This window comes from Aristolochia californica, unplaced genomic scaffold (genome assembly GCF_029961685.1).
Source record: "Aristolochia californica isolate CCGP_79_NKW_82.1479 unplaced genomic scaffold, dmAriCali1.0.hap1 SCAF_16, whole genome shotgun sequence".
In the NCBI taxonomy this organism is placed as follows: Eukaryota; Viridiplantae; Streptophyta; class Magnoliopsida; order Piperales; family Aristolochiaceae; genus Aristolochia; species Aristolochia californica.
The window spans coordinates 22,319,433-22,342,753 of record NW_027181837.1 but is presented as its reverse complement, the minus strand read 5'-3'; the positions used below and the strand labels follow the sequence as shown (position 1 = coordinate 22,342,753).

General features: G+C 40.0%; 3 protein-coding genes, 1 long non-coding RNA gene and 1 pseudogene across 4 annotated transcripts; 1 reads left to right on the top strand and 4 right to left on the bottom strand.

Annotated features, from left to right (window-relative positions):
- Window positions 1-2,527: 2,527 nt before the first annotated feature.
- LOC137953995 (uncharacterized) lies at window positions 2,528-9,819 on the bottom strand. The gene is made up of 3 exons (XR_011112463.1): window positions 9,540-9,819; window positions 4,604-4,716; window positions 2,528-2,888 (listed from the first exon to the last, which is right to left on the bottom strand). It is a non-coding gene; the product is annotated as an uncharacterized lncRNA (long non-coding RNA).
- Window positions 7,845-8,720, bottom strand: LOC137953974 (uncharacterized; annotated as a pseudogene).
- A 406-nt stretch (window positions 9,820-10,225) lies between the features above and the next one.
- LOC137953389 (large ribosomal subunit protein uL14) lies at window positions 10,226-12,536 on the bottom strand. The gene is made up of 4 exons (XM_068800764.1): window positions 12,472-12,536; window positions 11,108-11,392; window positions 10,687-10,728; window positions 10,226-10,588 (listed from the first exon to the last, which is right to left on the bottom strand). The coding sequence occupies exons 1-4, from the start codon at window positions 12,482-12,484 to the stop codon at window positions 10,506-10,508; spliced, it is 423 nt and encodes a 140-aa protein (XP_068656865.1). The 5' UTR covers window positions 12,485-12,536; the 3' UTR covers window positions 10,226-10,505.
- Window positions 12,537-12,735: 199 nt separating this feature from the next.
- Window positions 12,736-16,830, top strand: LOC137952920 (uncharacterized). Its single transcript, XM_068800030.1, has 3 exons — window positions 12,736-13,421; window positions 14,377-14,674; window positions 16,512-16,830. Exons 1-3 carry the CDS (start codon window positions 12,780-12,782, stop codon window positions 16,580-16,582), a joined length of 1,011 nt encoding a protein of 336 aa, XP_068656131.1. The 5' UTR covers window positions 12,736-12,779; the 3' UTR covers window positions 16,583-16,830.
- Window positions 16,831-16,853: 23 nt separating this feature from the next.
- LOC137952919 (kinesin-like protein KIN-14R) lies at window positions 16,854-22,855 on the bottom strand. The gene is made up of 18 exons (XM_068800029.1): window positions 22,482-22,855; window positions 22,324-22,407; window positions 22,159-22,227; window positions 21,468-22,063; window positions 21,208-21,376; window positions 21,016-21,110; window positions 20,697-20,910; window positions 20,541-20,617; window positions 20,331-20,430; window positions 20,130-20,237; window positions 19,866-20,042; window positions 19,376-19,661; window positions 19,117-19,278; window positions 18,814-19,029; window positions 18,695-18,732; window positions 18,447-18,610; window positions 18,091-18,216; window positions 16,854-17,974 (listed from the first exon to the last, which is right to left on the bottom strand). Exons 1-18 carry the CDS (start codon window positions 22,522-22,524, stop codon window positions 17,141-17,143), a joined length of 3,558 nt encoding a protein of 1,185 aa, XP_068656130.1. The 5' UTR covers window positions 22,525-22,855; the 3' UTR covers window positions 16,854-17,140.
- Between the last annotated feature and the right edge of the window lie 466 nt (window positions 22,856-23,321).

Below are 23,321 nucleotides of genomic sequence, written 5' to 3'. Positions count from 1 at the left end.
TCGTTCTCCGTTCAATCAACACATGCTGTTCTTTCCGATCCGGCAATATTTTGAAAAGCAAAAGAAAACGAACCCAATTCAATCCAGTTCCTTCACTGCAACCTCTCTGTCGATATCGTTACAAAAGAGAGCAGAAATAGTTGAGAAACAGGTTATTTCAAGTTGGATAACTGACAGAAACAATCTTCTCTCGCACCCAAAAAAAAAAAATTAAAAAAATCAGAAAAAACAGAATGTTGGTCGGGATAGACGAATATTACGATCTTTCATGATTATCAAACGTATTTTTCCGATCACATTACCATTAGAGAAGATGATAATAATAATCATAACAAAAAGAAGCTGTGGCCTACGTCATGGACAGGGGAGAGAGAGAGGGAGAGGGGTAATAGCCAGTCCTTGCCTCAGCTAACGGTCTTTGACGGTCTCGGAATAAATGAAATAAACTCCATTTTTTTTCTTTCACGGATTCCTGAGATGTCTCGTGTCTGCAAAAGAATGCGCAAGCCTAACCAATCGGTACCAGGAGATGATCACTCATTCCAACAGACACTGTACTGGAAGATTCCCATTTCCACCGGCTCTTGTGGTGCAGCCCAAGGAATTTTCTCCTGTTTGCAGAGGAACGATCTCATGAAATCTGAACGATAAACCAGTACAATGGGATTCGGCCGTACCACCCAAAACTTTTTGTACAAGAAGAGATTACTAATTTATTTAGGTTTAGCATCTCAATCTTTGGAGGATCATCTAGCAAAAACATGGGTCAGTCTCAGAATTCAATTTATGAGTTTGTCTTCCTATAATATCTCACCAAAAATTTTAAGCTTGTTTCTATGTTGTATTGGTTAATTCCGAATTTGAATTTTCATACGAAAAAATTGTTGTTTGAGAATGATCTTAGGTTTAAATCTCTACCTTCTTTACTGCTTTTTAAAAAAATTTGGTGTTCAATAATAAGATTTCACTTTCTTCCGGCTGGCAACGTTCAAAATCTTATGCTCGCCACTGGAGAGAGTGCTCTACTGCGAGTCTCGCCAGACCAAAGAAGATGATCGACCGAGTGACAACAACAGAATACTGTGAGGCCGTGCCGTCCACACTTTCAGTTTCAGCGATTCGCAGAGCCGGAGAGCTTGTCCTTCCCGGCCTCCGGCTGCCGGTCGGTCCTTATTTCGCGCCCCGAACGCGCAGGTCAAAGCGATGACGAGAGAATAACAGAAACCCGAGCAAAAAAAAGAAGAAAAGAAAAATTGCAGTCAGAGACGACCATGACCGACAGCGCATGAGGTTTAGATCAGAGGCAAGTACGTACGGTTAAGCCCCCCGCTTTCGTGTTTTTCTTGTACGACGAGTCTGCTCCTCCGCTTCTTCTCCATCCTCCCGGCGTCCGAGACTCAAGCTTTTTTAATCCGGTTTTTGACGGATTTCTGGAGTTTGAGCTGACCATACCTTTCGGTTTTTCCAAAACAGGGAACTGGAGTCGCCCAGAAATAGGCCCCCAACTTTTGGTCTCGCTCAGAAACCAGAATTACAAGTCCCTCATGTTCATTACTCGTGGTACTAATTTAATTACAGTCATGGGTAGAGATGAAAGATGAATTTGAGGAGGAGATTATACGCCAGGTTGCCAGAAGAAGTAACTTGTATGAAGGATGATAGCTCTTCTTCTTCCTTGATTTTTCAGGGCCATCAGGGACCTATTCCGGCTGGTTTCACCGTACCATATCGGAGTTTGACCTATCTGATGATTCAGAAAAAAACAATATTTGCCTGAATTGATGAGCCATGGTTGTAACTTTCTAAGTCCAGTCTCCGATAAAGCACTGAGACTACAGATTCTGAGCATCATCTCAACATGCATTTCACCATATCCTTTGTACGATTATGTAGAAAAAATTTCAATTGAAATCAATCATATTTTTGGGTCACTTCTTCTCTAATACCTCTCGCTCTAGCCCAAGTAAAAAGATCATCTGCGCCCCTACCTGGCAAAGCTGAATTTAGAGTTCAGTTGTTCACGTTCCACAAAGGTGTGCTGCAAACAGTGAAAAGATCAGTCTAGCGTTGGTTGCAAGAGGCCAGCTTTTAGTAAAGGCATTCTCCTTTCAGTACAAGATTGACAAAGTCCAGCTCAACCCCAGCTTCTCTCAAGGACAAGAAAAGAGCCATTACTATCATGTCAACGTCATGCTTGGGTAATTCATTCCATTTTCATCTATGAAATGCTCTTTAGGGTTTGCAGGGACAAGTCTCTCTTAAATGATTGAAAGCCAGAGATAAGCCTCGAATCACTGGGGGCACATGTATCTCACAGAGATAGTCCACATGAGAGACAAATGGAGATGGAAACCTGTCTCTGTACCCTTCTACTGGGGTTGGGTAGAGGGGTGCTCTCCTCTTCTCCTGCACCGAGGAGAATGAAACAAAGACAGGCTACCATCTCTGTTCTTCATAAGTAGGGCACAAGAGATACACATTCCCCTACTCACTGAAGGGCTAGCGAATCCATGTTGACTAACAGATATGAACCCTTCTGTCAGATATTTACTAATAACTTAAATAAAAAATTGTGGCTTCTGTCCAGTGACCACTTGAACTATTGAAATTAAGACGACAATGATTATGATAATCAGATGCCCATTTAGTAACTCTACCATCTATGCATTTGTTTATAAAAAAAAAGAATTGGATAACGATACCGGAGGGACTCGAGATTACGAAATTCAGTAATGAGGGGGAATCATTAAGGGGAGATTGGATTTTTACAAGGGACAATTGAGGATCTTGCAGAGATAATTACTCTCTTAACGTGTCTTCTTTGCACGTTTAGGCTGCCTCCTCACCTCCCTTCTGGGATCTTCAGGTGTTACCATTTCAGTATATGGCTGCATTAAAGAACAAGACCTCCTAGTAAGTAAAGAACATGAATGTTTTCCCTTGGCAAGTAGTAAACATGTACTTGAAATAAACACCGTGAAAATGAACTATCATTCATGGTTCTAAGACCCAGCAAATTACCAATTTATACATTCAGGATAGTCAGATTTGATGCACACCACATATAACACTGAAATACATGAGCACAAATTGATTGCCAATATCATTCTTTGAAACCAAAAGGAAAGTAAAACCGGCAGCATTGAGATATGCAGGCAGGCCACCATAGTTGAGTCATTGATGCAATTCTTTCTAATGACAGGTAATGAAGACGCTTCCCATTCCCGGAGGTGGCAAATTTCATGAAGGGAAGCAATGTTCAGTTCAATTTTTCAGGTCTTGGCTTTTTCATAGAAGTCACAAGGTCACTTTCCCAAAAATAAATTGTTGACTAACAACCAACCAAATTTGACTAAAACTTGAGAAAAATTGAAAGTAGAGGCCATTTTGACAAGATTAACTAGGGTTAAAGCAGAAGACAGAAAGTTGGATCAATAGGACAAGAGTAGTACTTTAAAATGCAAAGCAAAACCAACAACAAAAAGGACTCATGGTAATATAAAACCTAGATGAGTTCTGAGAATATACAGAATTAACATTAACAAATATATAAGGCAGTCCCTGAGAGGAACAATAAATCCAAAATCAAAGATGGATATTGTATAAGTGGTTGAGTTAGAATATGCCAAGACCCTGGAATCATGTCCGCATCTATTATCCCTTTCTAGAGCTATCAACACTCCAGTAAAGTGACTAAAATATGAGGTAATGAGCATATAGAGCATACATACTATTGTACTCCATAAGTCATCTGATTACTTGGTCCAGAGAACAACTGAAATCACCCACATATTTTATTAATCCGTTGCCCGACATGTTGACTAACCCAAGAAAGACATGTCAAAGACATGTATCTTTTAGAATATTGTAACTGAATGCTAGAATTCATTAGCAATGGAAAATCAATACTCTTCTTTTTGGTGTAACACCCACAAGGTTGATAGTTTCAAATTCAGTTCACCTATTTTTCCTTTTATTCCAGTTTCATATAGAGAAATTCACGTCCCACTATCAGGAAATAATTGCCTAATTTTCACATTGAAAATGATTTCTCATCTGCAACAAAATTGATTTTTTCATTTCACCTCAGTTTCATTAAACTTGGAGATTGAGAGGTTACACTTAATTCTCTCTCACACCATTTAAAGTTATCCAAGCAACTTCAAAACCTAGAGCATGACAACAAGTGTTCATGTAGCATGGACTTAGAAATGATGAACATGAAGAAGAAATGAATGATGCATCAAAGTTCCCTTGGTCTGATTTATATAAGAACCTAAACCTTAAGTCTGAATATGACATGGCAAGCATAAGAATGTAAGACCATGTTAAAACAGAAGGTACACCAAAACACTTCTGTCTGGATCAGACAACTGAATAGTCTACAATGAGCAACTGATGCATCATACTTTAGAGAGCTACTGAGGTAATATAAGCCTAGAAGATCATCAATTGTTTGACATCAAGGAATTAAAACTTGACCATCAATTTATGTCTGATAGATAATCCATAACACTGAAACTGTTTTAAAGTAAGCATAAATTCAGCCATTTCAAACATAATAGAAATTAAAATAGAATCTAAAATTAACAGTTTATCCGACCTCCTCCCATTTTTTTTGGAGTTCCAAAAGTTCCCGACAGTATTTAAGACATTCAGCATGGTATATAGCAGCAAGATCTCTTATCAAGGCCTTCCGTCTGATAATGCCAATCACTGCATATACATTTGGAGTAAGAATAAGTGTTGGATGGTAAGAATTCTATAAAAATCTACTGAGTTCATATTGGAAATTCTCTAGCATTACGGAACTGTGTGCAATAGATAGAATGTAAAGAAGAGGAGCATGCTTGTACAGAAAAAGAAAAACATTATCTGATTTAGTCAAAGAATCAACCTATAAACAGAAAACAAACTCAAGACGATCTATTGTTTACAGATTGAAATTGAAGTCCAAATGGTAATTATGAATCGAGAAAGCAAACAGGATTGAGCAGTCAATAAACTTGCTGTACCAGTAGAAAGCACTCATGAAGTTTTTTGAGAGGCAAAACAAACTAATGGCGGAGCAGAAGACCAACTATTGGCTTTCAAAACCAAATACCAATGACTGGCAACTAATTTTGCATTGTTTCCTCAGGGATTACTGATTTTAACAGAAAACTAGCAGAATCTACTATCAAAAGTTTGTTGGAAATTTGCTCACCAAAACCACTCTCTCTCTCTCTCTCTCTCTCTGTCTCTCTACAACTTCTCACACACAGACAAGAAGAAGAAAGGCTTCTTGAATAACTGATTGCTCTCTATTTTACTTGATGATTTACATAGCTAAAGAGGGGTATTTATACACATACTTGGCAAACTAATTGCCACACACGTAAACTATTTCTTTGTTTTACATTACACGTTTTCCTTCTCCCCAATCTTTTGCCAACACAACCAAGCTAGCTCATCTCTTGATCGAGAAACTTCCTTGAGTTGGGCTTCGGTTGGACTTTTATGTGACTCCGTATTCCATCGGTGTGCTTATTGGCTTACAATTTTCCATCGTGAACTTCTTCAGGATCTCCTTTGCAGAGCCTTCCTATGAAATGAAAATTTCATTTTTTTTTTGATAAAAATGTATTTATATTAAAACAAGAGAAATACAAAAGAGGAGGGAGCAAATCCCTGACAACAAGCAATGAAATGTCTGTCATCTCGAATTCCTTGGCCATTGTTTTCTTGAAGTCACCAAACAAGTTTGGGTTACTACCGGTAAAGATCAAGTCATCCACGTATAGGCACATGATCAAAACATCTTCCTTTTTTATCTTAATATAGAGGGTGGGCTCGTATGGACATTTGGTAAAGCCATTCTCTTGGAAGTACTTGTCAATCTGGCTGTTCCATGCCCTTGGTGTTTGTTTCAACCCGTAAAGAACCTTCTTTAGCTTCAAGACTTTGTCTTCATATCCCTTCTCTTCATAACCTAAAGGTTGCTCAATGTAGACTTCTTCTTTGAGCACTTCATTTAGAAATGCAGACTTTACATCCTTTTGATGAAGTTTCCATTTGTTTTGAGCTGCTAGAGAAATGATTAGTCTTACAGTTTCTAAACGGTTAACAGGAACGAATACCTCATCATAGTCAATGCCAACTCTTTGGCTGTATTCTTTTGCAACTAGTTTTGCCTTGTGTTTTTAGATCTCTCCCTTGGCATTTCTCTTCGTCTTGTATACCCATTTGACACCAATGGCTTTGTGCCCTTTTGGAAGTGAAACGAGTTCCCAAGTGTTGTTCTTCTCAATGGTCTTGATTTCTTCATCCATTGCATCTCTCCACTTATTCTCTTGTGCAGCTTCTTGAAAACTTTCTAGTTCACAATCAGCAAAGAGGCAGAAAAGTGTGAGATTACCAGATTGCTCAGTTTCCTCATATAGTAAAACTCTCAGGTGGGAGATGTCGGGCTTTCTTCCACTCCATGTTTCTTGCGGTGCCTTTCCCTAAACACTTCTTGTTGGAGATCGATTGGACAAGTAGACCGCACACGCCACTGCTTCAACCCAAAACTCCTAGGGTAGTTTTTTGCTTTTGAGCATACTCCGAGCTATGTTGAGGATAGTTCGGTTCTTTTTTTCTACCACGCCATTTTGTTGGGGGATCTAGGAACTGTCATTGATCGACGAATTCCATTTGCTGCGCAGAACTCTTAAAATTCCCTGGAAGTAAATTCTCCTCCTCGGTCGGATCTCATGGCTTTGATCTTTCTACCACTTTCTTTCTCCACTACAACTTTGAACTTCTTGAAGACTTTGAAGACTTCAAAGACTTCTGATTTCTGTTTCAAGAAATATACCCATGTTTTCCTTGAAAAATCATCAACGAAGAGAAGGAAATAATTGCTTTTACCGAGAGAGCTTGGCTTGATTGGACCGCATACATCGGTATGGATTAGCTCGAGTGGCTTTTTGGCTCTTGAGTCTGACTTTTTTGGAACGCTTTTTCTGAATTGTTTCCCTAGTAAACATTCTTCACACAGTTGGTCAAGGTGATTGATGCAAGGTAAGCCTCTCACCATTTCCTTCTTGGACAATAACTCCAATCCTCCAAAGTTGGGATGCCCAAATCGAAGATGTCATAGCCACAATGCGTCTTTATAACAAGCCTTTAGACACTTTGCAACATCGTTTTGAATATACAAAGGAAACATTCTATTCTTTGACATTTGCACCTTGGCAATTAAATCTCCTTTGCCATCTCTTATAAAAAGATTACAATTTTTCATGTGAATATCATAGCCTTTTTCTAAGAGTTGACCCAAACTCAGGATGTTGCTTTTCATATTAGGCACGTAGTAGACATTTGAAATTAATTGGTGGCTACCATCTTTTGCACGAATAAGGATGTTACCTTTTCTTTTCATTGACATTGTGGAATTATCTCTAAAAGAGACATTGCCACTCATTGATTCATTGAGTTCTACGAACAAGCTCCTTCTTCCACACATATGGTTGCTTGCACCGGTGTCAAGATATCAGGTGTGTTCTCTTGACCTTCATTATTGTCTCTGTATGCTAGTAACAACGTTCCTTTCTCCTCGGTCTTTGCTTCAGCATAATTAGTCTTTTCATCGACCCTGTTTTTGGGAGTTCTACATTCTTAAGCATAATGCCCAAACTTTTGACAATTATAACATTGAACTTGAGATTTTTTGTACCTCGAGTTTGGATTTCCTTTTCCACGACCTCCACCTCATCCACGGCCTCGGCCTCTATCTCAACCACGTTGGTTTCTCTCGTAGCCTTGTACTTCTTCCTTTTCTTTGATTTGCATCTCGAGGAGTTGTTCGGTGATACCTTGCTTCTTCTTGTGTTTTTCTTCATAGGCTTGCTATGATCCTTGGAGTTGCTCGATCGTCATTTCTTCCAAGTCTTCAGTTTCTTCAATCGTCACGACGATGTGCTCAAATTTGGGATCCAACGAACGGAGTATCTTCTCTATATTCTCACATCATCTAACTTTTCACCATTTCTTTTCAATTGATTAGAAACAACTGCTACTCTTGAGAAATAATCCGAAATAGACTCGGATGCTTTCATGTGTAAGGATTCGAATTCACCTCTTAATGTTTGGAGACGAACCTTCCTCACCTTTTCGACTCCTTTGTAAGAGGTTTGCAACTTCTCCCACACTTCTCTGGTGGAGGTTGCACCCAAAATCTTTTCAAAGCCATCATCATCTAATACTTGATATATGAGGTAGAAAACTTTCTTGAATCATTCAAAGCTGTCTTTTGATCTTGTGTAAGAGCATCTTCATTTTCTGGCTCGCTAAAGCATTTCTCTACGATATCTTAAACATCGTGTGCTCCGAGGAGAGCCTTCATCTTGATACTCCAGTTGTCGTAATTGTTATTGTTGAGAGTCGAAACTTGGAAGGATGTCACACTATTTGCCATGTCACTCAATATAGTGAGAATTTGGAAATTTTGATTGCGCGGATAGATCTGGAACGTCAAAAAACTTTGGGAGGGACTTTGACGACTCAGTCAACTTGGCTTGAACAGCTCCAACTCGGTGAGCTGACTCACTTTCTGACAACGACGTTCTGGTGGCGTGTGGCGGCACGTCAGATGTCCTATTGGGGCGATTCTGGCAACATTGGATTCGTCTCATCAAGAGCTTTGATTTGATATGCTATAATGTAAAATTTGAAACAAATTTCCAATTGCTCTGATACCACTTTGTTGGAAATTTGCTCACCAAAACCACACACACTCTCTCTCTCTCTCTGCAACTTCTCACACACAGACAAGAAGAAGAAAGGCTTCTTGAATAACAGATTGCTTTCTATTTTACTTGATGATTTACATAGCTAAAGAGGGGTATTTATACACATACTTGGCAAACTAAATGCCACACACGTAAACCATTTCTTTGTTTTACAAGTTTTCCTTCTCCAATCTTCTGCCAGCACAACCAAGCCAGCTCATCTCTTGATCGAGAAACTTCCTTGAGTTGGGCTTGGGTTGGACTTTTATGTGGATCAAGTTTATAATCCAACAAAGTTTCACCACGAAAACTTCTGAGAGGAATAATCATCAACAATATGTAGCTATTCAAATTGTATCTATCATGATTCAAAACCGGAAAAGTTGAAAACGAAATTGAATCCAAGCTTGTGGCCACATAACCAGAATCGGCGCATAGATAAGTAGCAAAGAACTAAAAGGACCGCATTGAAATTACCCATAGCCTATAACGGTGTCGAATTTACAATGCAAAAGAAAGAAGAAACACAAAAAAACAGAAGCAAAGAGTCTCCCATCAAGAGAGAGAAAAAGTCCCCCCAAAAAAGTTAGTATTAAAGAAGGAAGGCCGAGATGAACAAGATAAGCGAGAGGCAGATAGAGCTAGATCAACGGAAAACAAGGAGCTGAAGAACTCAATCGCGCGAACGTCGGCCTAAAATCAAATTATGCCGTCATGAGACAGAAACAATAAATGAAAAGCAATTTTAGGGCATCAAGAAAGTCGATAAAGAGAAGAAAGACATACTTAGGGACGGATCGAATGTTTCAACTTTAGGTAGGGGCTCCTGGGCAGGAGGAGGGGCAGTGGCGACATCAGCTGAAGGAAACTCTTCACCCATCCTCCACTATCCACTCCCGCCGTCCACAATTCGCAACCCAGTCCCAACTCGTCGACGACGAGGCGCTTTCTGGTAATGTAATGTGAATTGGGCAGGCGAAATTGACTGTGTGACCAGGGCGCGTACCCTGAGGGCATTTTTCATTTTCGTGAATAAAAATCAAAACCAGAGAGCGAGTCGTAGAGAAGGCGCGACAAGAGGCCCTTGGAGACCTCCGGAGTTTGGTTTTCAGAATCCGCCTTTTAGAAGATCGGAAGGCTGAGAAGTCACTTACGTGGATCCAGGAAATCAATTTATTTACATGTTAATAAAATCAAGATCAAGATTTCACAGGTAAATATTAGAATTTTTAAATTAAGATAATGAAATAATCAAATTAAACAATAATCACAAAACGCATAAAATAAAAAAGAGTTATGTCATTCAACTAGATACATAGTTAATTGAATTACATGAATGATATTGTAACCATTTAGAATGAGAACTGGACGGTCTATCTTAATTTTTAATCAGAAAGCCCTATGTTTTAATACAACCTCGATTCATTAAGATTTATTATTGGACGTTATTTATTAAAAGAAACGCTCTGAAGTATTTAATATTGAATCCTATGATATCCAACTCTAATACAGTGTTAATATTGAACATTAATTACATCTTTAAGATCATTTGCTCAACCTAATCACCTCACAATCAAAGACCATGGAAAAATGGAGGGGAAGTAGTACATGAAATCTGTAAATATCTTTCCCACAATTCTAGCTCTACCAAAATTCAAACAAGTACTTTGACAATTATAATGAGATCAACAAAACTGCAGTTTGAACCAAACAACAACGATAAGAAAACAGCGGAGAGGACGATGGTTCTGCTCAAACAATGGCATTTGCAGCACTTGCAATTCTGGGCCAAAGATCAGCACACTCCTTTCCAATGGGTCCAGTGATTGCAGATCCTATCACAAACAATGGGCAAAAAATTTCAGTTTGCAAGAAAATTAAACGACAGATGCCAAAAAAAAAAAGGATTCGCCAGATATTCATGAAGTTATACCTTTCATTTCACCTTTGGGGTTTACGATAACACCTGCATTGTCTGCATTGATGGAAAAGAATAAGATTCAGTTTCTTGATTTGGTTGTAGCAAGCAAAAGAAGAATGTGGGCTTAATTCCAACAAATATAAATATAGAAAACAGTATTCTCCTGCTTTGAATAATCCCAGTTACAAGCAAACAAGAGATCACACAAGTATAACTGATGATTCATAGTCATGAACTGGCACCAGATGCAGGCACGAGATAATTAGACAGGCCAATTGATCGAGACCAACTAATTTATGACTAAAGGTAAGTTCTTTTAACAATAATAGAATCAGAACTCAGCATATTAAGTTAAAAAAATAGTATTGCAGCCACCAAAGTTACTGAAAGCTGTCCCTGAGATACAAAGCGAATAAACACAACAGAGTCCTACCTTCAAAGTACATAAAAACACCATCCTTTCTCCTCCAGGGTTTCCTCTGGCGAACAATCACAGCAGGCATCACTTTCTTACGGAGGTCAGGCTTACCCTTTTTCACAGTAGCCATCACCATGTCTCCTACACATGCTGATGGAAGCCTGTTAAGCCTGCCTTTGATACCCTTGACAGAAATAATGTACAGGTTCTTTGCACCAGTGTTGTCAGCACAATTGACAGTGGCTGCCACTGGGAGACCCAGTGACATCCGAAACTTGTTTCCAGCAGAACCTCCACGTCCTGCAAAGTAAAAAACCCACAAAAGTACAATGTGGTTGATAAGTGATGCTCAGCAATGAAAACATAGTGAGTGATGCTCTGGATTCAGCAATGAAGAAACAGTGAGTGATTGCTCTGGGTGCAGCAATGAAAAAACAGTGAGTGATGCTGTGGATTCAGCAATAGAAAAACCTATCTAACCAACTTTGTACAAGGTCAACATGAAATACAGTGTAAAAGAGCTACACGAGAAACAAGAACGTGACAGAATACTAAAGTTGATATTTTCCTCCCAAGGTGGTTTGAGAAGGTGGGAAATTATAAACACAGATATTCTCAAAAAAATACACAAGCTCAGAATACGAACTGAACGACTTGTAGGATTGGTTACCAACTCAATGAGATTGACATGAATCGCATACAAAATAACATATACAAGTTTCCTTTCGGATCTAAATGATGAAATATTATCAACAATATCAACTGTTATAGATATATATCATTCCACCGATTCTGTAACAAGTTGTGAAGATCTACTGAAAGTAAATATCACTGGACATAAACTCTCACGTACATAAAAGCTTCCATAATCTCGTTGCTATAGGAAATTGAAACACAGGATCCAACACCTCGGCGTAGTCCTAAAAATAACAATCTAAAGCAAACGAAAGCATTCGAAGCGTTATCACCAGTAAAACACCAATGAAAACCAGCATTGATCAAACAAGCAGTGTACAAAAGAAAGTGCCGGGCAGGGGCAAGGATCTGCACAGCAGTCGCAAGATAACAGTATCATAGTAATAAAAAGAAGGGAAAGTCGATGAAGTGACAGGAAGAACTCAACACGTTCAGACTCAACACATAAGAATATGACATCACAACTAAAAACTTCAGAACTCACACAAAATTGATGAAAGAAATTACTCGTAACAAACATCAACTAGAAATGATTTGCAAGCCCCGGCAGCTAAGAATAAATGCACAAAAAAACAATACAGAAAAGAACTGAAAAAAGAAATGAAATCATCCTTAACGATGTGCAATAAAAAAATTTTGCCGGAAGAACCAAAAAAGAAGAAAAGGAAGTCGAAAGAGCGCACCTCGCTTCGACATCGTCGCAGCAGATTAGGGTTTTGGAGGTGGAAACCTTGATGTCTCTAGGTCGCTCAACTCGTTCTAAATAGAGGTTTCTCCACTCGAGGCACGATAGCCCCGCGGCATGGAATGCTAGTGGGCCCGAAAGATGACGTGTATCGTGACGATTCGCTGGCCTTTCGTTTTTTAAATTAATTAAAAAAAAAAAACCCACCCCGAAAGACCCAAACTCGAGGTTTTAGAAAAACACGTCCGCGTTCTTCCTTCCTTAAAACCTCTGCAAAACCACAGGGAGAGGGAACATCAGCTCGCCATGACTCTCCTCGCTGGTTCTTACGAGAAATTCATCTGGGGCTTCGCCCTCAAAACCCAGTCTCAATCTCACAATCTGAAGCCTCTCTTCTCGTTCCCTTCCCATTTGGGTCCCATCAAATCCGTCGCCGTGGCAGGCCCCGTCGCCGCTTCCGGCTCCGCCGACGATACCATCAAGGTCTACGACCTCTCGGCCAGCACAGAAATCGGTTCCCTAGCCCATCACTCTGGCGCTGTCACGACTCTTTCCTTCTTCACCCCCGCCTCTCTCTCCTTTCCTCGTAATCTCGTCTCCGGCTCCGAGGACGGCACTGTGGCAATCTACGACGCCGATCCCTTCGTCCACCTTAAGACCGTTCGTGCTCATAAAAGTGGGGTTATCGATCTGTGTGTGCATTCTTCGGGGAAGCTTGCGCTTTCGGTGGGAAGAGACTCGTGTTTAGCGATGCTGAACTTGGTCAGAGGTAGGAGGAGCTTTTGCTGTAGGCTGGATAAGGAGGCTTCGATCGTAAAGTTTGATTCGGAGGGCGAGAGATTTTTTATGGCAACGGAGGAGAAGGTCACCATCCACAACTCCGAGGATGCGAGAATTGTCTGCGAGATGGATTGTCAGAAGCGTGTATTATGTACCTGCCCAGCCGAGGTCAGTGTTTTCTTAGCTTTTCGTAGATTCGTACACAACCGTTCTAATGTTTATTTATCTGCATTGTATTTAAGCTCTGTCTTTTCCTTTTTCTAGCTCCAAGCAGTAGAGGCACTTCATCTAGTTAACAACGGAGCCGTCACAGCTGAAAATTCAAGATTTTTCTAAATGCTAACTATTTGACTCGTGCATCAGTGAACCAGTTCTGAAGTAATTAAAAGCAAAAAAATGTTACTTTTTTAATTTCTCTGGATCTTTGATTCTCATTCCTTACCTATAGCACCAGGAAACCTCGTTAGGTCTTTAGCTCATGATGTCATACAAGTAGTACTCGGTATGAGAGTGCCTGTTGTTAGGTTTTGGTTTCTTGGAAGTCTCTTAATGTAACCGCATAATGTTGTGCTGGGCCTTGGTGAGAGTCGCTTATACACGTTTATTCTCTTGCTTGTGTAATAGTTGATCCCATCTGCCTTTAAGAGCAGCTTGTTGGCTGGGTATAATTTACTCTCATCAGGTTATGGTTTTATATCTGCATGAGCAGGCTAAAAGAGTAATGTCTGAGTCAACTTCCAATTGTTGTATATCAGACAATAAATTTAGTTTTTCCTCCCTAAAATTTGATATGTATTGGTATTATTATACAGTGAACCCTGCTGTAACCTATAAAGACAGTTTGGCATCTGTAATATTCAAAACAAAATGCACCATACAAAATATAGGTGTTTTTTCAAATGAAGATTGCATGATATGATATTCTTCAATTTAGTCGCTTTCACTTTTTTTACCAATTAAAGAATTGTTGGACTTGTTGCTTCCATATGACATGTATGAGAGTGATAGCATTATATTCCTATTTGTGTGTTCTTGTTAGGTTTTCCTTTATGGTTTAGTCAAAGAAATTGCCACATCTTAGTTGCTCTTTGTTCTCATTTAGTATTCACTGAAATGATAACAGAACAATCTTTTGTTCACTGGTGGAGAGGATCGTGCTATAACTGTGTGGGACACGTTGACTGGGAAGGTTGCTTGTTGCATTGAGAATGCACATTCTACACGTGTAAAAGGTCTTGTTGTTTTAGGTAGCAGACACATTGGGGATGCCTCAGAAGACCCATATCTAATTGCATCTGCATCATCGGATGGAGTCATACGGGTGTGGGACATGCGTATGGTCCACAAGGAGAAGCCAAATTCATTGGCTGAAGCTAATACAAAGTCAAGGATTACATGTCTTGCTGGATCATCCCTTAAATGTGAGTTGCTTCTGTCCTTTTCTTTGTCGGATCATTTATTATCATCCTTCTATTAATAAGTACTGCATCAAACCAGAAGGGGTTGGGTGGTATTTAGCACAAAGACTCGAACTGACCTAACTCTCAAGAAGTTTGAAATTCATGCAACACATGGAATAAACAGTAGAGGTTGAATTGCAAGTATTAGTGGAAGTTCTTGAAAGTTGCACTTCTGCTATCCATTTTGCTCATTGAGTCTAACTGCATGAGGCTGCTGCAGTTATTCTGCTTTTTAATCTTTAGCTTTTATATATTATCACTTTAGGACTGCCTGTCATCTTACCTGCTTAGTCCTTCCATGTGTGTAAATAAAAAGGAACATAGTGTCAGGCTATGGTAGAGTTGTCTAAATAGATGTGTTCTGAACTTCATTTTTGTCTAAATAGATGTGTGTGTTTGTGGTGGATATATCTTGATATTCAAAGGGTAATTTCCGAATACAGCCTTGTTATATGGCATATTTCCAAATATAGCCAACTAGATGTTGTAAGTCCGAATGTAGTCTAATTCTAAAAACAGCCAATGGATTCCATAAATTTGGATAGTAAATTAGTCATTATATTATTAAAATATTTAATTTAAAAAAAAACAAAAATGAAATAAAAAAGGAAACCTGCTCCTCCACTCCTCACTTGCCGATGCGACCCTCCTCTCTCTACACTACGCACCAAGGGGTGGGGCAATCTCTGCCCCTTCACTCCACCAAAAAAGGATGGAGGGGGTGGCCCCCGCTCGCTCCCTTTTCCTCCCTGCTACTCAAGGGACTGTCCCCCTATCTGACAATGATGAATCCCTGGTGGATGAAAGCAGTGGCAACGTCTTTGAAGGAGAAGAAGAAAACATGGATGTTCAAGATCATGAAGAAGCTGAGGTGATTGGTGATCCCTTGCGAGTCACCTCTCGGCTTCACTAACATTATGGCCTCAATAGTGCCAATGAAGGTGAGAATGACCAGTTTGGACAAGAAAAGCTCCAACATTCAATAGATGTTGGTGAAGTTTTCGATGGACTAGGATTCAGGTCTTGCTCAGAAAAGAATTTGCGAACTTGGGTCTGAGGCATCAGCAAATGTTGTTGTTGTTCAAATTTTTGCCGGCTTCCAGTAGTCATCTTCATTGACAATGTAATCATTGCTGTGTGGAGTTGGAGTGCCTGGTATTATGTCAGTGGAATAAGAATAGAAAACAGAACTACACCACACAAAAGCATCCACGACATCTTTATATGCTACTTAATTCTCCATTTCACTAGTTAGCTTTTGTTGTTAATTGTATCAACTTAAAAAAGAGAAAAGCCTTAACAGATTCCGGGGAGGTCTGATCGAGTGAATTTCAGAAGTGGTAAACCTCAAGATGTCCATGACTCCTTTTTGGTTTGTGCTTAGTGGAGAGGGGCAGAGGGGCTCTGCCTCCCCTTCCCTGCCGTGGGCATCTTGCAGAGCGGAGAAGCGAGGAGGACAGGTGCCGTCTCTGTCCATGAAAAAAGGGGAGGGGAAGGGCAGCCTCCTCCTTTTCTTAGTTTTTAGTTATTAAAGGGAGTTTTTAAATTAATGTAAAAATATTGAAAATAAAGAAAATTAATGAATGATAATTAAGTGATTTTCACTATTCTGTTACAATCTATTAAGGATGTTACTTTCATTATCCGTTACATTTGACTTACCTGGCCATATTTAAAAAGAAGACATCTAACAAGGCTGTATTCGGAATTCATCCATATTCAAATTATGATTCTTTGATAAGGTTTACATGTTTGTGGTACTTAGTAATCATGTTTCACTCATTTGGTGTCCTGACAGCTTCTCAGAAACCCTTGATTGGAAACAGTGGTGAGAAGGGAGAACTGGATGCTTTGATGCAAGATGTCTAATCTCTCATAATTATGGTCAGTTCGGTTGAGACCCAGATGATGGCATCGTTATCCAGACTAAAAGTGCTTAAAATCAGCGACATATACTTTTCTCTGATTTGTTTTGGTGGATTAGTTGCTAAATCCATCTTCAGTTTTGATCTATTTCCGAATTGTAAAATTACGTGATGTCAACTCTTGTGATTAAGCACTGATAAAGTTTGTGATTGTAAGATTAAAAATGGTCAAATTTGTTAAAAAACACATAAGATTCTGGTTTTGTTTTCTTGAAGTTAAAACTCATATTTGCATCTTACAAAGGATCTGAAGAAACTTTTTGCTTACCTAGGATAAGGAAGTGATGATTTATACCCAAAATACCTAAGAAACATTCAAACATCATCCTCTTGTTTCAGTCAAATTAGAAAAACATGTGAGGCACTAATTTAAATCACAACATAATGTGTGACACTGCATCACACTTGAATTTAACTACAAATGAAAAGTATGTATCAAAAAAGGCAAGCAGCCTTTCAAAGGTGGTCAGTATTTGAGCTCTGTACATACAGAAAACTGTTTTCAGAAGAAAGTCTTTGCTGTACCATGGTTCCAACCCCTCTCCTTTTCCTTCTGCACCGGGAGCTTCTCCTTCCCTGTCTTTCCATAGTTACTGACTAATATGCGCTGTGTCATCCTGCCTTGGCTCCCAAAGGATACTCTGACCCTTTCCATTGCTCCAAATGCACTACTTCTTTTACTGTGCTGAGGTGGTAATGGTGACTTAATGTATACCTTCTTTTGAATGGTTCGCCTCAGAATATTATTTATCTTTGAACTTCTGCACCCCACTTTGGAACTCCAAGGTGTCATCTCTGACAAGTTTTCTCCTGCTTCTGTATTTCTCTTGTCAGCAGTGAGTGGGAGTGGTCTTGGCAATGGAGGTGGGATTAGAGTGGCTGTGGGACGTACTGGTGGGTGAAGTGGGGTCGCAATTGCGGGTGTAGGCCAAGGCATCAATGAGTTGCGCCGCTGGGATACAGGTGTCACTGGGATGCGGCGTGCAGTTGTACATATAGATGCTCTGCTAGGTCTTCTTGTGATTGTGAGTTCTTCAGCAACATCAGGCTTGTTTTCCTTCTGAACAGATTTGTACTTGAGTAGGCCAGAGATAGGAGGTAACTGAGGCTTGTTGCTATTGTAATCAGTCAGAGGTCGGATAACATTTACAAGGTCCTTGATCGATGTGGTTGGTGGATCAGATACTTGTCTGATCCCAAACTGACGCATTGCCAATGGAGGCTTAGCTATTGTTTGCTGTTCCTCTTGCTGTTGGTGTTGCTCAGCAATTTTTGTGTCTACGTGCTGTCTTGCAAGTCTTCTCTCTATCAGGAGCTGTGATTCTAATTCTTTCACCTGCACAACAGAGCATCTTGTTTGTGTCACCTAATACGCACATCAAGACAGTCCTATTGGATGATATGTTTCCATTGAGAAATCAATCCAAATGGTGATTGGCAGTTACTGTATACCTTATCCTGTAGGTTCCTGCAGTTTACATCTCTTGTCCTAACCTTTAACTCAAGGCTCTGAATTGTCTCCTCCAGTCTTTTTATCTGGTCATCCTTGCACTTTGTATCTTGCTTGACCCTGTCAACCTGATTGATTTGGGAATCAGATTAGAAAAAGAGGGATGAGAATGAAGGAGATGAAGGCAAGAAGTGGAGGTGAGATATCCTTGATGGCAAGTGAAAGTAATAGACAATAGCAAATTTCTGTTGGCAGCCACATTAGTAGAGAGCATTTGACTGATTGATGATCACAGCAATAGCAGTAATACCTGAAAAGCAATATGAAAGGAAATATACTAAAAAAATGTCTGCTGTACCATCTGTTTATATCTGAAAAGCTCACTGACATCAACTTGCTTCTTAGCCGGGCCAAGTTCGATTCCCCTGACTCTACTGGCAAAGTTCAGTGAACACAGAGTCTCACTCAAATCATTCTCATTCGGGCTCATCTGCACAAACATTAATGTCTTGGAGTCTCCCCCTGCAATATTGAACTTAGTCAAATACGTAATAGATAGATATATTGATACAGAAACTAGAAACAAAAAAGACACAATGAATGCACCTAGAGAATCTTGTAGCAAATGGGTGAGCTTTGAATTCCTACATGATTTAGGGGAATGGGTCAGAAATCAGAATTCCTAGATAATCAAAATATTCATCTAGGAAGGCAGACAATGTTACCTGAAAGGAATGTGTGAGTTCTTATTCGAAAGGGCAGATATTACATCACCCAATGCAGAAAGAGATCTGTTAATATTTTGTGCTTCCTTGAGACGGTCACCCTGAACTTCAGTCTTGGCTATTCTCTCACTCCCAGCAAGATCAACAAGCCATAGTTTACTTCTTGTGCTTTCTCCATTTATCATGTTTTGCCCCTTCACCATCACGCAGTGAATGCTGTGGACCAAGGAATGCCACATCCTTAGACCAGTCCAAGTTTCAACAAATATGTGAAAGCATATTAGTTAGCAGTCAAAGACTCACCAGTGTGACCTGCTACTGTGCTCATTAGCATTGGTCGATCCAACTGCTCTTGCATTTGTCCCTGTTTGGAGAACTTCCCATACTTCATTCATGTTATGTACATTTGCCTCTACTAGTCCAGGGACATGATGGACCCCTTCTGCAACTTGCTTTATTTCAAGCCTGGAAATCATTAAGAAAAAAAAGGACTTAATGATGCAAACCAATCACCATAAGAAGATGGTTCATCTTAGAAGAACAAATACTTGTAGAGTTTGACCTTTTGGTAGCTGCTCCAGGTTGAGAAGCAGACAAGAGCAGATCACGTATCTGTTCGTTATAAACTTCCAACACACTAACTGAAATTTCATACTTGAAAACCCTCTTTCTTTCATCAATTATTCTAAACAACTCCTCTAGGGTGCGGTAATTGACTCCGCGTGCTTCTTCCGTTCCCTCCATAGTAAATGTCTTTCCAGTGCCCGTTTGCCCATAGGCAAATATGCAGACATTGTAGCCATCCAGAACAGATGCTGCAAATGGTGCAGTATCTTCAAATACATCAGCTGTTCCAAGCAAATTCAAAGATCATCTTAGTCCAATTGTAGTCGAGATTGCTACTAAAATTTTCTATTGGAGATTTTACTACTACTTTTGACACAACAATTTACTTGACCATTACAAATTGACACAACAATTTACTTAACCATTACAAATTGACATAACCATTATACCAAGGACCATGATACTATTCTGTACACTAGATTTACCTTGATCTGCCTGAGGGCCGAAGACTGCATCAAATTTGAACACTTTCTTTGGTGCTCCATTAGCCTTCACAGCGAGTTCACCATCTTTTTCTGACTCAAAGTCAATTGCCATTGTAGACCCTTCTGCTAATTCTTCTTCATTAAGTGGTCGACATCTACAGAAGACCCTTATATTTCCTGAAAGATAGATGCCCAAGCTGAAGCTTCTTAGATTTTGTAACATGGCAAGACTGCATGAATTATAACAGTTGCTTTATTGCAAACCTTTGAGCTCCAGTACTTTATTATATAGTTCTTTCCGCTCCTTTGCCCCTTCTGTGTACTTGAGTTTTAGTTCTTCATGTTGCTTCTCCAAGCTTGCTCGTTGGTTCACTATTTGAAAATATAAAAAAGTCACTTCGGTTCAGTTTCTTGACCTTTCAGGTAAATGACAGCCACAGGACCAATTCTGATTGCACAACTTACATATGGACTGGATTTTTGTTGTTATATCACCTACATCTGCAAGGCATTTCTTGCATTCCAGAGTTTCCTCTGACAGCTTCTGGTGTTCTGTCTTTAGGGCCTGCCAGTTGCACAAACAGCGAGATTAACAAAGAGTAAGTAAGCACCGTGGTTGACGAATTTTCACTTGAATGCATGTCTAGAATGAAAGACATGTAAAGCAATCAGCACCTTGAATTTCTTGCTTAATTCCTTTAAGGATGAAAACCATCTACTTTTCTCCTTCACTTGCCCCTCCACGGCATAGGCTGCATAAGGAGACAATTTAAGCAAATCACCAAGTTGCACTACAACCGATAATAGATATCACTAAAAGAAGATTTCTACCCAGCGAGCCAACATGCATGGACTTGCGCATAAGCTCATTCTGAAGCTCCTGCAGAGATGTCCAAGCTTCAGTACATTCCCTGCTTTTGAGTTCATTATCCATTTTTGCTACTTCTAGAGATCTTTTATTTTCTGTTTGCTCCTTGCATAGCAACGAGTAATCCCTCCTCAGCTTCAAGACTTCCATTTTATAATTGCAATTGGTGCATCCTTCCTGCCAAATACCATCTTGTCAATAACTTTGAATAAAAATCCTCCAAACAGAATAGTTGTAGTTTCAATCACTAAATTCTTCAGTGAAATTATCTTTCGCAAGTACTTCGTTTAGTTCATGATCCCCTACATAGGAGCTCTCCAAGTCTTGTCCTTCAACAGAAAGAATATTGCCCGCAGTCGGCCTCTGCCATGATCTGCCTATTAACAACAATGCCATGCAGCTGTTTATCAGGGAGTGAGTGAGAGAGCAGGAGTAAGATATAGAAAGAAAAAGAAGGATTACTTATGATCTTACCGTTGGAAAAACCTTTCCTAACTGAAATGCCACAAACAATCGGATTGCCATTTACACCTTGAAACCTGATCGATAGCCCCTCTTTGCCGTTTACACAAGCTTCCAGGTTGGACAATATAAGAGGCTGATTAGAGCCTACTCGAGCATAAATATCAATGCTGGAAACAACCTACAGCCAACGTCAACCCAGATAAATCACTACCAGAGTCTACCGAATACTGAAAATTCTTCCTGTATGGCATGAAAGAAAGAAGTCTTACCTTTTCTTCCTGTATAAAGATATCAAACACCCTCATCCCTGGAGGGCCTTCTGTGAATACAATCTCTGCAAAATGTAAATCGACAAGATAGTCTCCAGCTTCCAGGGCTTGAAAATGGTACGAGAAGTCCCCATACCGAGCTGTTTGATACAGCCCAATGTTTCCTTGTTCTCCAATCTTGGCGTCTGTTGAAATGACCTCACCCCCAGTGAAAAAACTGTCTTCTTGGAATTGGATTCCGCCCTGAGCTGCAATCCTATCTGTTCCTCCTACATTTATGCTCACCACAGGTGACACAGACTCTACTGGATCTTCTCTTCTAGGCAGAAGCTCGAGAGAGGCTACCAAGGACCCAGTTTCGTTCAAGGCTTTTACTTCCAGGAACATTTCATTTGTCCTTGAAGATAGGCCTGGTTTGGCATCTGATCCAACTCCATTTTCTAGGGAGAGCTCAACGGAGGATATGAGATCTCTTCTCCGACTTGCTTTACTGATAAATTCTGGTGTTTCATCGCAGCTACTTTCAGGGATGTCTGGGGAGCCGCTGCGCACAACCAGATCGAGCGATGACGAAAAGAACCCCAGAGAGGAACGAGCTGAGGAAGAAAACAATCACAAATGTGAAACCCATTTGAAGTCACATATCTTGGCACCTCACCAAAATGAGCCTTTAGAAAGATAAGAGACTTACCCTTTGGATGTGTATCTCTTATTTCGCTCATCTCCCCCATTTGGGAGGTCCCGAGTTGCCAAGAAACATCTGTTTGGATAGTAAAAGGTCAAATCACCAACACCAACATAGGAGAAGGAAAAATTGTAATTCTTTTTACTAGAAAGGAAAGAGAGGTCAAATTACGTTTGCTAGAGGCGCCATCAGTTTTCAGTCTGTCGTCTCTGGGCGTACCTTCCATTTCAAAGCTCTTTCCTTGCCAAGAAATATCTACAAAAGAGGTTCATCACTTCCCATGTTAAGCAAAATCGAACACATTTCATTCTGGAAGAAGACCAACTTACAGTCCATTGCGTCTACGGCAAGAGGGCACTCGCTACTCTCCATTTGGACCAATTACAGACCCGCCTTCCTCTCAACTCTGAGTCTTGCAAGAAGAAGAATTCAAATCGAACGAAAACTCGGCCTTCGTCAGGTTTAACAATCGACGAAGCGAAGCAATCCTGGTCAGAGAAAACGCGACGAAGATGGAAGAAATCACAGGGATCCCGTTGACAACAACCGATCTTGATGGAGCTTGGGTCTTGCCGGAGATGTTCGATCCAAAAACAGAACGCGATAAATATTTAGCAGCGGAGCTTGAATTTAGAAGGAGAAGATTTGAATTGTTGAAGAGCAGAGAACTTTTAAGAAAAGAGGTTTTCCCACGGGATGCCGATAATTTCTGAAAACGGTCGAGAAGGAAAGCTTTCATACACCGGCTATGACTTCAGGGACAACCGTTGAAATTTTGAAATTTGAACTTCACTGGGTTCACGCAAGATAAATTACCCATAAAGTAAAGCCCCGGATCGGACCCAGGAATGGCGAGTGGGCTGACGGCCCAGTTTTGTTAATTCATCACTTGGAAGTTGGAAGACAGTGAAGATTATGAAAACTATTTTACCAGGGTGATCTCTGCACCTTAGTTGGCTTGAGAGGGAGAGCAGGTCAAGTTACAGGGATAAAACTTCTTCCTTTTATTCTATGTTATCTTCCTCACTCGGCAAAAATTGATTCTCCTCGTCATACCAGTACTGACTTTCTTGTTTGATATAAATGATAGTTTTTTCATCATTTATAAATTGAAGCTAAAGCTAAAAACTGTTTTAAAAAAAAAAACTTAACCTGTACCATTGCTATGG